General features: G+C 38.1%; 1 protein-coding gene across 4 annotated transcripts in view; it reads right to left on the reverse strand.

The window, feature by feature from the left end:
* Window positions 1-12,762, reverse strand: part of SNED1 (sushi, nidogen and EGF like domains 1) — an 83,039-nt gene that overhangs the window by 4,183 nt on the left and 66,094 nt on the right. For 2 of the 4 annotated variants that reach the window (XM_087964970.1, XM_087964968.1), the window contains 11 exons: window positions 11,514-11,627; window positions 11,221-11,334; window positions 10,199-10,495; window positions 5,290-5,473; window positions 4,454-4,566; window positions 3,204-3,482; window positions 2,412-2,556; window positions 2,197-2,279; window positions 2,003-2,104; window positions 1,746-1,862; window positions 8-95 (listed from right to left, as the gene is read on the reverse strand). In XM_087964970.1, the coding sequence (XP_087821096.1) occupies window positions 8-95; window positions 1,746-1,862; window positions 2,003-2,104; window positions 2,197-2,279; window positions 2,412-2,556; window positions 3,204-3,482; window positions 4,454-4,566; window positions 5,290-5,473; window positions 10,199-10,495; window positions 11,221-11,334; window positions 11,514-11,627 (1,636 nt within the window). Of the gene's footprint in view, window positions 1-7; window positions 96-1,745; window positions 1,863-1,940; window positions 2,105-2,196; window positions 2,280-2,411; window positions 2,557-3,203; window positions 3,483-4,453; window positions 4,567-5,289; window positions 5,474-10,198; window positions 10,496-11,220; window positions 11,335-11,513; window positions 11,628-12,762 lie in introns of those variants that run through there. The other 2 variants (XM_087964969.1, XM_087964971.1) reach the window with 2 other exon arrangements.

Raw genomic sequence — 12,762 nt, forward strand, 5'->3', positions numbered from 1 at the left:
TACTTACAGATAATGGCAGACACCCTCTTCCCAGACTGGAAAAGATTTTGTTTCAGAGTACAGCCGAGTACAAGTCTGAGGCACTTTTTTACAAGCTGGAGGGGAAAAATATGTACTGAGAACATTTCAATAAATAGAAATACATATTTGACCTAATTTTCTTTGTGCAAATCAGACAAATTATTCAGAGCAGTGCCAAGGAATTAAATTAAACTGTTCTTATGTGTGGGTGTGGGTGGAATATATCTTGAAAGAGAGATTTGAAGAGGAAAAAGGAAATGCACCAATAACAGAAGTACATGATACAACTTGATTGTATGTTACTGCAGTTTGCTCTCAGATAATAAATGATGCTGTACCAAGGAGGGTTGTATAGGATCACCTTGTAAGGCAAGAAGAGCATTTGTAAAGCATGTGAATATCATCTTCTCAAAAGAAAAAATCTGGTGCTTTTTACACCCTTATTTTTATTTTAATTCTTTTTTCTTCTGCTCAATCATGTCTGGTTCTCAAAAAACTGCTTGGATAAGTCCCTGCAGTTTTTTTGGCAACGTTTTTCAGATGCGGTTTGCCATTTCCTCTTTCCTAGGGCTGAGAGAATATGTCTGGCCCAAGGACACCAAAAGTCTCCTGCTTTATAGCCTGATGCCTCAATCACTGCACTAAACTGGCTCTTATAAGGTTAGAATTTTTTAATAAAGTTCAGTATCATAATTATGCTAGACAAAACAGCCATGAAAACTTCAACCTTCCCTCCCAGTTACAGTTCTGTCCACAGATACATAATTACAAATTGTGCTATGCAGACATATTTCCTATTTCCTAATAGCAACATTGAAATAATTCCATTCCATAAAGCAAGCTTGCAGCAATTCAATCTTTGCTCAATTTCTATCCATATATCTGTTTACAGTACTTAATTATGTAAAACAGTCCAGTAGCCATGTCTGTAGTCTCTTTTTTCCATTAAAAAGATGGACACCTATATTTTGTAAAAATAAGAGTAATTTGAATTTATAGCAGACTGGATCACCTTCAGTGTCCTCCTTAATTCACTGTGACTTACTGTAAGGTTAGATGTTTCATGTTTATCAGAGTTTAAATACAAACCCCTTCTTCTGGACTGTTCTTGGTGGCATAATTTCATTTCATTATTTCATAATTATTCATAAGTTTTTCTTTTATGCATTTGTAGCAATCATATTACAATTAGATTCCATATGTAGAATCTATATGTACACAAATCTTACTTCCTCTTCCAGAAATGTATTTTTTTTTTAGTTCATGGGAAAAAAACATAGACGTATAACAGACTGATGTGCGAACAATACTTTGCGTGGGTTAATGGCCTATATTAATGGATATATCAGTTCCCAAAGTCTGATGAACATTACAATTACGACAAAGGCATGGGCATATGTCTTCTTTGGGTCAGAAAAAGTTTTGTCAGTACTGTAGCATATATTTCCTACAGTCCATAAATCAATTTCTTCCTCTATTTCCCAATGCAGATTTTTAACTCAACTTCTCCTTCCAGCCTATGGATAAATTTCTATGCAATTTTTATCCTGCACTGTTAAACACCATTTCTAATTCTGTATGTAAGTTTTTCATCCCTTTTAAAAAGAGGAGCAACACTTGCATATTCAGGCAGTTTCCTATTACCCTCTGTTTTCTTTCTTTTGCTCCTTCTTAGTAACATGCGGCAAAATTGTTCAGAAAAATACACTTTTCTCTTAACTCACCTAGTTCACATAATCTGCCTTTGAATCCTGGAATACAGTCACAATTGTAGGACACTAAGCCAGCAACACAGGTCCCACCATTTTTGCAGAAGTTTATGGAACAATTCTGCCTCTCACCTGGTAATGCAAAGGGAAGGGTGTAATATTCTGGCTATTTTTAAGATTCTTGATAATCCAGTACAAATCAAACATTACTTAAGGTTGGAGAGGCAAGGGGGTAATCTTGGACCATCTCTATCTCCTTTCTTCAAACATACTTTCTCTCTTGGTACTCTCAGGTTCTGACAGCTGCGCTGCTAGTTTAGCCCGGCTAGTTGATTCCTCCACATTTTCTTCCACTTTCACGAGAGCTTCTGGTTCTAGAAAAAGCAGGCAAGAATATATTTTAACCAGAAAGTTTGTGCTGTGTGACAGAACAGAAAGCCAAGAAGGGAGGGTGAACAGTACATACGTGTTTTCACAGAAACAGGTCGACTTGGAGAGCTGCTGATTTTAGTAGTGATCCTTCCTCTGCCATCCACTAGTTCTGTAAATCTTTTAAAAAACAGAAAACATTGAGACATTCCCATTTGCAAAGCTGAAATGATGTACAACAACTTAGCACCCCATGCACTTATGGTTATTTTATTCTAGTTTAATTTATTGTAATCTAGTTTCATTCTTTACCTGGGTGTAAGTGAGGGTTCCTCGGGGACAGAGTGCTCAGCAAGCACATGAAATTCTGGTAGGAAAGCTAGGGGCACTTTGTTTCTCAACAACCGGGGATGCCCAGTTTGGCTCCAGCGTCTTTCAGAGGTGCCATCTTTCTGCACTAAATATAAGACACGATAACAAAACTGGATGAATGGAATGTAAAAATCTGGCTACCTCGAGGCCTGTCTCCTTTTTAGCCTACGCCACAATCTTAGGGGGAAAAAATTCAAAGTATGCTGGTGAATGTTACTGTAATTAGGATGTGCAGATGGTAGAATTAAGCCTTTCCTTTTAGGCCGTTTTACCCAATAAAAATCTTCCCAGAAGAGAACAGATTCAGCAAGGGAGACATTCCTCACCATAAAAACAATCTTGGACAGATATGTTAACTTTCCTTGAGGATGCAGTCACAACCAGATTTATTCTATTCCCTTCCCAATTATTTATTTATTTATTTAAAATAATAATAATAATAAGATACTCAATAATTGATTTCCAACAACTATTTTTGTTTCCTTGGTAGCAGCATGATGTGACTTTAAATCAAAAGGGCAAGCAAGACGTCTAAGCCTTTCATTTGCACATCTAAGGAAAACAGGATGCAAACACTGATTCTTAGGTTTTGCTTAAAAAAATCTTGCTTTTATCACAGAGAATAGAAATAGAAATAGCTGGTCATTGAGTGCATGAAGGATACAGACAGATATCCTCAGTGAGGAAGGTAAACAACAGCAGTACGGGGAATAATATGTGATCTACACTTACAGGCTGTAATGTAAAGATGGGCAGGCTCACTCATCACTTGTCCTTGATCAGTATTTTGAGCAGCCATCACAGATAAGCGATACCTTTGACCTGGGTTCAGGTCACGCACTGTGTAGGAAAACAACTTTCCATTGGGGACATAGCGGCTCTTTACACTCTGGCTGGTGCTGACATTGATGATGTAGCCTTCCACTGAGCCCACAAGAGGTTGTTCCCAAGTCATCTGGACAGAGGTGGCTGCAACTCTGGATGCAGTGAGGTTTCTAGGAGACAGAGGTCCTGTTCAGAGAGAAGAAGGACATTTGATGGGAATTCTTTTTAGCTGCCTATCAAATAAATAGTTATGAAAACGGGGGAACCTTCAACATTAGTACTAGACTCACTTCTCTGCTTTCTTAAATGAGCAAGCAGCTCCTGGAAATTCACTAGTTATCTGGCTCCTAGGATTGCATTACCTTTGTGCCCTCTTTTACATTCGTATTCTCTCTCCTCCCTCAACCTTGTTCCACTCATAGGAAAGAAGGCATCCCATGTGTACTATGAAAGAATTGCATATATTTGGTTGCTGGTCTTCATAGCAAGAAGTATAGAAGAGGAACAATGTTCAAAGTAGTTTAAACTAGAGGTGGATGTTTAACTCATTCCAGATGAAATTATGGACTTAATTCATATTTGAGCCACCCTTCTGCATCAACCAAACTAATGATATAATGTATAATTAAGCAAGAAATCATGCGCAATGAATGGTAAGGGTTCATTCCAGCTGTATACCATTGACAAGCAAGGTAGGTCATTCCCTCCTTTACTTTCCAGAGTCTTATTTTGGAGGAAGTTGCATGAAGAACAGAGTTTAATGATTTTCAAATTGTGGCTTTAACTGCTTGTTAGGGGTTATTTCCTCTTTAGCAGTATTTTGAAGATAATGCCAGCTATTAAATGGCAGCTTTCTCTCTGTACAATTATGTGTGACCATGAAGAGCAGAAGCAGTACAGGATAAAAGTTTGTTCATTTTTTTATATGTGAGGGCAAGGAAAAGAAATGTACTAGAGTTCAAAAAATATATCTTTCCTGCTTTATAAATAAATGATCATTCAAATCATAAACTGTGCAAAGTTTGGTCAGATGCTCTCCTATGGTATCAGCTAGGGGGCTACACTTATATCACTGTTTTGCTCTGTTGTTTTAATTGGTTTATGAACTACAAAATGACAAAGCAAAAAGCAAGCAGAAAATGTTCAATAAAACTCACGGGTCCAGACATAAAAAGGAGATGTAGCAAAGCTCTCTGTGGGATTATCTTCATTACTAAGGCCACTCAAGGTCCACATGTGGATAAGATACTTCTGTCCTGGTTGCAGGTCCCTTATGGAAGATTAGATATGATGAATAAATCTCAACCAGAGAGTTAGGGTTAGTGATAGAAAAAAAACACAGTTCCTTATTGACCACTGATGAGTCAGAAATTTAGATAAACTACTCAGTCAGATGTATGCACACAGCTTTTCAATATAAGATAAATACTTGAACCAATGCCAGTTTCAATTTTCTGTCACAAAATGCTTCAATTGTCTTTTTAATTTGAGAAGTTTTCATATTTAATTTAATGGAAATAAAGGTGGATTCAGATAGGATAAATTTCCCCTTTCTTTTTGCCACTTGGTCTTGTTGATTTGTCTTCCCTTTCCCATCTTTATTATGGATTCAAGAGCTAATTTTAGAGCTAATTTCTTGATGAAGTGTTTGTATACTGAGGTTCCCAAGCTTCATAAAAAAACAGCTAAGCAAGAAATACAATTGCTTAATCTCTAATCTCGACTAGGCCTATGGAAATAATCTGGTAGTGCTCCAATAAACTCAGAAGGCCTTTGAAGTAGCTGTGCCAACTTTCCAGTGGCTATTCTGAGGCTTTGAGGAGTGGATCTATATGAGTGCTTTGCTTATTAAATTGTTTGCCCTGGCCTAATCTTTGGTGCTCTATCAAGCCAGCTGTTTAGCTAAGTTACAAAAAAACTCTCTGGACTACTTTTATTTATTCACCACTACCTCCCTTCTTCTATTCCATTATATCTTTTGCTTCTTGCTCACCAAAATGTGTATTTGGTCACAGTATTGTTTAATTCTACAGCATGATCCTCTGCATCGTCTGGCTGCCGTATGGACAGGCGCACCTTGCTGACTGTGGCATGTTTGACTTTATGAAGAGCCCATTGCACAGTAATGGCTGTGGAAGTCACATTGGCTATTTCAAATCCTTCTACTGGGTGGGGTCCTGTGAGGATGAGAGAAGGGAAGTGCAAGAGATTGTTACAACTCACTACAATGGACAACACACCCACTTGATCTTCCTCAAGAAACCTTTTTCTTGTTTTCTACTAAGACAAATGTTGCTCTGGGACTTTGACAGGATTTCTACAATAGAATGCGCCCTCCCTCTACCTCCTTTGGCAGTAAACTACATGGCGTCTTGCAACTGTACTGAAAGAAAAGCATTTTATTCTAAAGTAAAGGGTCTCCCTCAAGAGGTTCTGACACTCTTAATTATCAAGTATTTATTTATTTGATTTATATCATTGCCTATCTCCCCCATTCAAAATCCCAAATCCTCCAGGCAATGGGAAAGAACCTGAATGCATCACCTGATAAAGTCAAAGCATAGATGTACATTTAAGTATCACTAGCATACTGATACCATTCCCTGTGTCAACAGATGATCTGACCCAGCAGCTTCACGTAGATCAGGGATGTCAAACTCAATTTCATTGAGGGCCGCATCAGGGTTGTGTTTGACCTTGGGGGGCTGGGGTGGGCATGGCCAGCTCCATGTCACTTCTGTTGGGGCGCCTGTGGCAGCCTGAGTGCTCTGCCAGTGAAAATGGGCTCCCCAGTTCTGTTTTGGCTGTGATGGCTTCCTGCAACCCTCTACCAGCTAAAACGGAGCTCAGGATGGCTACACGCAGCCCTCCATAATTCTGTTTTCACTGGCAAAACCACTATGGGCCAGTCCTTTGCTGTTTCCAGTGAGGCCCCGCAGGCTAGCTCTAAGCACTCCCTGGGCCGGATCCAGTCCCCGGACCTTGAGTTTGACACCCCTGGCATAGATGTTAAAAAAGAATGGGGAAAGAGTGAAGCCATGAGACACCCTATAAAAAAGTAAAGTAAATGGCATATAGAAAGGATGCAGCCACAATTTATACCAATATCCAGGAAAATCTTAGTTTGTGGCTTGTATTTGAGACTAGCAACAAGATAACCTCCTCTGCCTCTGGAATTTGTTAATTTTTTATTTTTAAAATTAAATTCTAATTTCTAAATGTTGATTTTTGAACTTTAAAAAAAATGCTTTTATATATGTACCAATAATTCTCAAGTTACAACCATTCCAGTGGTGGGATTCAAATTTCTTTACTACTGTTTCTGTGGATGTGGCTCGGTGGGCGTGGCAGGGGAAGGTTACTGCAAAATCTCCATTCCCTCCCCACCCCACTAACCTGATTTCCAGCTCCGTTCTCCTGTGCAGGGCAACAAAAGAAGACCCAGCCGATTAGCTGGGACTTGGGAGGCAGATAATAGATGGGGGTAGGGCCAGTCAGAGGTGGTATTTGCTGGTTCTCCAAACTACTTAAAATTTCTGCTACCGGTTCTCCACAACTGGTCAGAACCTGCTGAATACCACCTCTGAAGCATTCCTTGTGTGACTATCTGAAATTACAACCGCACTGAAAAAAGTGACATGATTGTTTTCCACGCTTACAATTCTTGCAGTATCTCTGTGGTCACGTGATCAAAAAATCAGAAGCCAGATTCACTTAACAACCAGGTTGCTAACTTAACAATGGAAGTGATACACTTAACAGCTGTGGCAAGAAAGGTCATAAAATGACCCATTTAAAACTCATTTAACAACTGTCTTGCTTAGCAATGGAAATTTTGGCTCAGTTATGGTTGTAAGTTGAGGATCACCTATCACCTGTATTCTTTTTTATTTAATTATTGTACACTACCCAGAGTGACTTCTCATGAAATGGGAGGCTACATAAATTTCATTAATAAAGATACTTCATGAATGCACATGGTTATTCTTTTACAAAGCAAACTCTAGTTCTGCTTCTTCCAATCTGATACTTTACATTGTGGTTAGTATTCCTGATTTTCTGATAATTATAATTTCCAAACTTCTGGAGGGGGACAGATATTCTCACCAGTCAGTCATGAGCATAACAGCATAGAAAATGTACATCCATTAACAACAGTACCATCTATTCAGCAACTTTCTGCAGAGCTAATTTAGCGCTATGTAACTCACATTACTGGGGAAGTCCCTGAAACAAATGTACTAACAGCATGTAACTTTTATATATCTTATGCATTCATATTCTAGCACAAGTCACAATACCACAGAAAACTAGTCAAATTTTAGCTGCATTACCCGTAAACAATCAGTCCCCCAAATATTTCATTGACACAGCAATTCTATTAATCTAACTGGTTCTTATTCTGCTTTTTGAAATAGCAACAGCCATAAAATAGATCAGAAAAATATCTGTACTATTAGGGTTATAAAGCAGCACAGTTAAAACTTGAAAAAGCCTTTGCCCATAAAATGTTTTAAGAACGTTGATACAAGTTAGTGAGATTGATACAAGCTAGTATGTTAGTATGAGAACAATGCAAATAAAGTTTGTCCACATTAAGTGTTATTAGAGCTCAGTCCAATTCCAACAGAGCTGTCTGAAATTTTTAGAGAAGATAATACTGCAGAATGGCATTTGTCTTCTCTTAAGTTCCCAGCTCCTTCAACAGTTTAAGAAATATATGCATGGTACTGCAGGCATTTATTAAGTGTCACATGTGCTCAGTATTAAGGTCTACACCAGACTGCAGGTAGCACCTAATACTTAGAAGAAGAGATTGAATCAAAAGTCTTATTTAATTGTGAACATTAGTAATGATACCGTTGTAAAATAATAAGAAATATTATGAGTCATCCTTTTAGGTAGTTCTTTTCATCCTTTTAGGTAGTTCTTTTCAGGACTTATCATTCATATCCTTGAGGAAGAAATACTTTCCTTTGTTTTCCTAGACTAAAAAAATCTCAAGTTTAGTAGCATTGCCTAGGATATTTAGTGTATTGCTTCATGTGTGCTCTTACTTTAGAAGGGTAGAATATGCTGTCTTTCCATTACACTTAATTTATTCTGATGTACCGAATTGCTAAAAACCAGGACAGAAGAAGGGAAGAATTGCAGATTAATAGGTCAGGAGCTTTCAAACCAAGAGGCCGAGCTAAAACAAAGTCCTCAATCTTGGATTGCTTCAGAGAAGGTTGAGGAACCGGGTCAGTGAGAGATCTGCTCCTTTTCCTTGTCTTCATTATATTAAGTAGCACAATAGAGGGGGAGCTATTCTAATATAGCATAGAGTCTAGTCACTGAAACAAGTCCTAAATCCAGAGGAAAAGGAATCGGGAGTCGAGAAGAAACAAGTCCTAATGCAAACAATGGCAGAGCTCCTCACAAGGATCCTCACCAAGGATCCTGCCCTCACAACAGAGCAGGGAACATGAATAAATAAAAATGATAAAATAGTAAAAATAGTGGATAAAAATAGAATAAATCATATAAGAGAAATCACATCAAAGCTAGGCATTGCTAGACTTCCAGCTAAAGGAGTAAGATCTTTAGAACAACAACAACAAAGAAGCAGCAGCAAGGCCCTCCTATAGCTGAGGCCCAGCTCGGGCTTTTTTAAAAATACAGCTAAACCATAGCTGAAATATAACTAAAAGTGGATTAGTGATCACACTGCAAAAATTTCAAAAATGTAAAGGGTTTAAAAATAAAAATTCGAAGACTAAGATATGATAGAAAAATAGCCTTAAAAGCAGGTAATAATTAGAATAGGTTAATTTAATCTTAGTTAAGCAGAGAGCCTACTTGCCTGCTGCTCCCATCTCCTCTCATCAAGTCATCCGCATTCTCGATTAATAGGTCATTTAATAGACTAAAAGTCATTTTGCTCATATTAATTTTTTCTATCCAATTAAAACACTTTAAACCATATTATTCTCTACTATTCTATTAAATTCTACTCTTTAATATTATCTGGAATTCCCTTCCCACTCTCAGGGCTATTTATTTGAAGACTCTTCTTTGAAATTTTTTTTAATCCCAAATACTAGTGTCAACAACAAGTATGAAACAGTGAAGCACATACAAACTTTGTAAATAATTTGTCCACACATTCCATACCTTTAAGAGGAGTAATCAAAATTAACTTTCTTTCTATATCCAAAGGACACTAGGAAATTATCAAGCATGATAACTCAGGTTCTTTTAATGGTTTTTTTGTTTATTACAATTAAAGAAATCAAAATATCACAAGCTAGCAAGCAGCAGCCAATTGAATCTTTGTTGGGAGCATTTTAAGCACAGTCTGAAAATTCAATTAATCTGAACTAATTCAGCCTAAGATTACATCATATAGAAGAAATATATATAATGAGAGCGGTGATGCCTGATTATAATTTTGTAACTGCCACTGCAAGTTATTTGCTGCAACTTTGACTTTTACAGGCTGTGGTTATAAGGTAATGTATATTTGGAGAACAAGACAAGATTAATGCAGCATTTTTCCTTTTGTTTCTGTGCTACTTGGTTCATTTCCCACTAGTTATAGATAAACATTCCTGTGATAAACAGCATGTCTAAATGTAATAATGCTAGCTTGGTATAGAGGAAACTTCTATTACAAATTGAAGAATGGTGTCCCACTACTCTTAAAGTACAGCTTTCCCCAAGCAAGTGCGCTTTGTTCATGCTAGTTGTAGATTATGGAACTCTAAGGGAGAATAGCCAGGTTCTGGAAGGCTGTTATATATGTTAAGGATCTTGCAAAATGTTTTGAGGATCCTTGAGCACTGCTTGCATGGCATTCTAGCTACTGCAGCCAGGCATTTCTGTACCCACAACTCTATTCCTCTAAAGGAGCTACTCACTAGTACGAGTGACGAGCATGATGGGCCTGCTGATATCATTCTTGTTATTCGATTTGCGTTTGACTGAAAAGACAGAAATATTGTAGGCTTTGCCGGAGGCTAGTGCCCGCAAATGGTGGGCAGCACGACTTCGGTCCACATAATCAGTCCAGCGGTAAGAGCCGTCGAAGGATACGTACGTCACGGCGTAGCCATCAATCATATGCTTGGCAGCCTGGTCCTTGGGCGGGCGCCAAGAGATTGACAATGCATTCTCCTCCACTTTTTCCACCTTTAATGACATTGGTGGCAGCAGCTCTTCATGGTTTCAGTGCCAACAAAAAGAAGGAAGAAAATAGAACTCATTTAAATGAGGTAGTTTGGCTTTCCACTGACTAATTTCTTTCAGACAACTTCAGAATATGTAGCTATATTGGAGGCACCCAAGTTTGAGTACATCCATTTGTTATATTTTATGACGGACTGCTTCAAATTACTGCCATCTTAGGAGTCTCTCTCTCTCTCTCCCTCCCCATCCCTCCCTCCATGTGTGTGTGTAAATCATCACAGTTGTAGCAATGCAATCAAAGTACCAGTCAATATGTATGTCCATCAGCATCACATGTATATATAAAGAGATGGTCTTTGTTCTGTTGTGACTATCTTAACCTTTTTAACACCTCCCTCTCTGAATAGCACTGTGCCCTCCCATGAAAAGGTTTTCCTTCCCATATTTCCTTCCCCAACTTTGCAATATACCTGGAAGGAAAACTGAGAAACAAAAGTCAAATAGTGGAATTCATCTACCTTAGAAGAATCAACGAGATGTTTTTGCAATTACAGTATCTATTCTAAAACCAGTGACCCTTTCCTAATGAAATTCCATCAAGCAATTGAAATTGTTGAGATGAAATTAGGAAGGAAATTTTCTTCATTCTTCCCAAATGAAGAAAAAATGAGGAGGAAAATGTATTCAATCTATACAATTACTATTTTCTAGAATGAGAATGACTAATGTAGATTCAGCTTTTTAGTTTGATTACCTTTTTCACAATTCCTGCCAGTGTAGCCCACTTTGCAGGTGCAGATGTGGGATTCATTAGTTGGTAGACAGTAGCCTCTATTTCCACATGGATTGAAGAAACAGGGATCACTAACTAGGACAGAAGGACACAGCAATTCATTGAGAACCACAGTTTATACAGATGAAAGTGAAAATGTTTGTAAAGGAAGACTGAACTTCATTAAAATGTGTATATCTATTCCTTTTACTGTCTTGGAAAGTTAGTAAGTACCTTTGATTTGCTAAATGCCCTTGCATTTCATGTTACCTTACCTGACTCACAGTGATAGCCAAAGAATCCCTCTGGACAGACACACAGGTAAAAGCCACTGTGACTTTCACAACTTCCTCGATTCCGACATGGATTTGATTTACAGGCATCCACTTCTGGGGAGCATAAATACACTCACTCAGATATCTGTAGGAGGTGTCACATGGAATTAAGAAGATGACTCTGCTTCTGGTGGATAGCCCTTTACAAAGATGTCCGCTCTAATGTAATCTACATTCAGTACCCCATAATGACAAAGTGAAACAGAATTTTAGAAATGTCTGTAAATTTATTGAAAAGAAAAAAAACTGAAATACCACATTGGCATGATTATTCAGACGTTTTACTCAGTACTTCGTTGAAGCATCTTTGGTAACAATTACAGCCAGGAGTCTTTTCGGGTATGACACAACAACCTTTGTACACTTGGATTGGGGGGTTTTCTGCCATTCATCCTTGCAAATCCTCTCAAGCTCAGTCAGGTTGGAGGATGACCATCAGTGGACAGTCATTTTCAGATCCCTCCCAAGATGTTCAATAGGGTTCAAGTAGTCAGGGCTCTGACTGGGCCACTCTAGGACATTCACAGAGTTCTCCTGGAGCCACTCCTGTGTTGCCTTGGCTGTGTGCTTAGGATCGTTGTCATATTGGAAAGTTAACCTGTGGAACATGTTTTCATTGAGGATATCCCTGTACTTTACTCCAGTCAGCTTTCCCTCAACCCTGACCAGTCTCCCAGTCCCCGCTGCTGAAAAACACCCCCACAGCATGATGCTGCCAGCACCATGTTTCAGTGTTGGGATGGCATTGGGCAGGTAATGAGTGGTACCTGGTTTCCTCCAGACATGTTAAGAATTGAGGCCGAACAGTTCAATCTTGGTTTCATCAGACAAGAGAATTATGTTATTGCAAAGGGTCTGAATACTTATGCCAATGTAATTTTTCAGTTTTTTCTTTTTAATACATTTACAAACATTTCTAAAATTCTGTTTTCTCTTTGTCATTATGGGGTACTGAGTGTAGATTAATGAGAAAATTTTCAACAATTGTAGAATCAGGCTGCAGCATAACAAAAGTGACAAAAGTGAAGAGGTTCTGATACTTTCTGAATGCACTGTATATTTTATCCTTAATAAGTAAGAAATTGGTGGAGGAAAATCATGTCAGATAATAACACTGTTATTTCTAAGAAAACCTAAGGATAAAATACTTATAGGGCCCAGGTGTCTGCAATTTCAGTTTTGTTTTTAG

The sequence above is a fragment of the Notechis scutatus genome, chromosome 4, assembly GCF_049901735.1.
Source record: "Notechis scutatus isolate UNSWTSFEM ecotype Mainland chromosome 4, rNotScu1.2, whole genome shotgun sequence".
In the NCBI taxonomy this organism is placed as follows: domain Eukaryota; kingdom Metazoa; phylum Chordata; class Lepidosauria; order Squamata; family Elapidae; genus Notechis; species Notechis scutatus.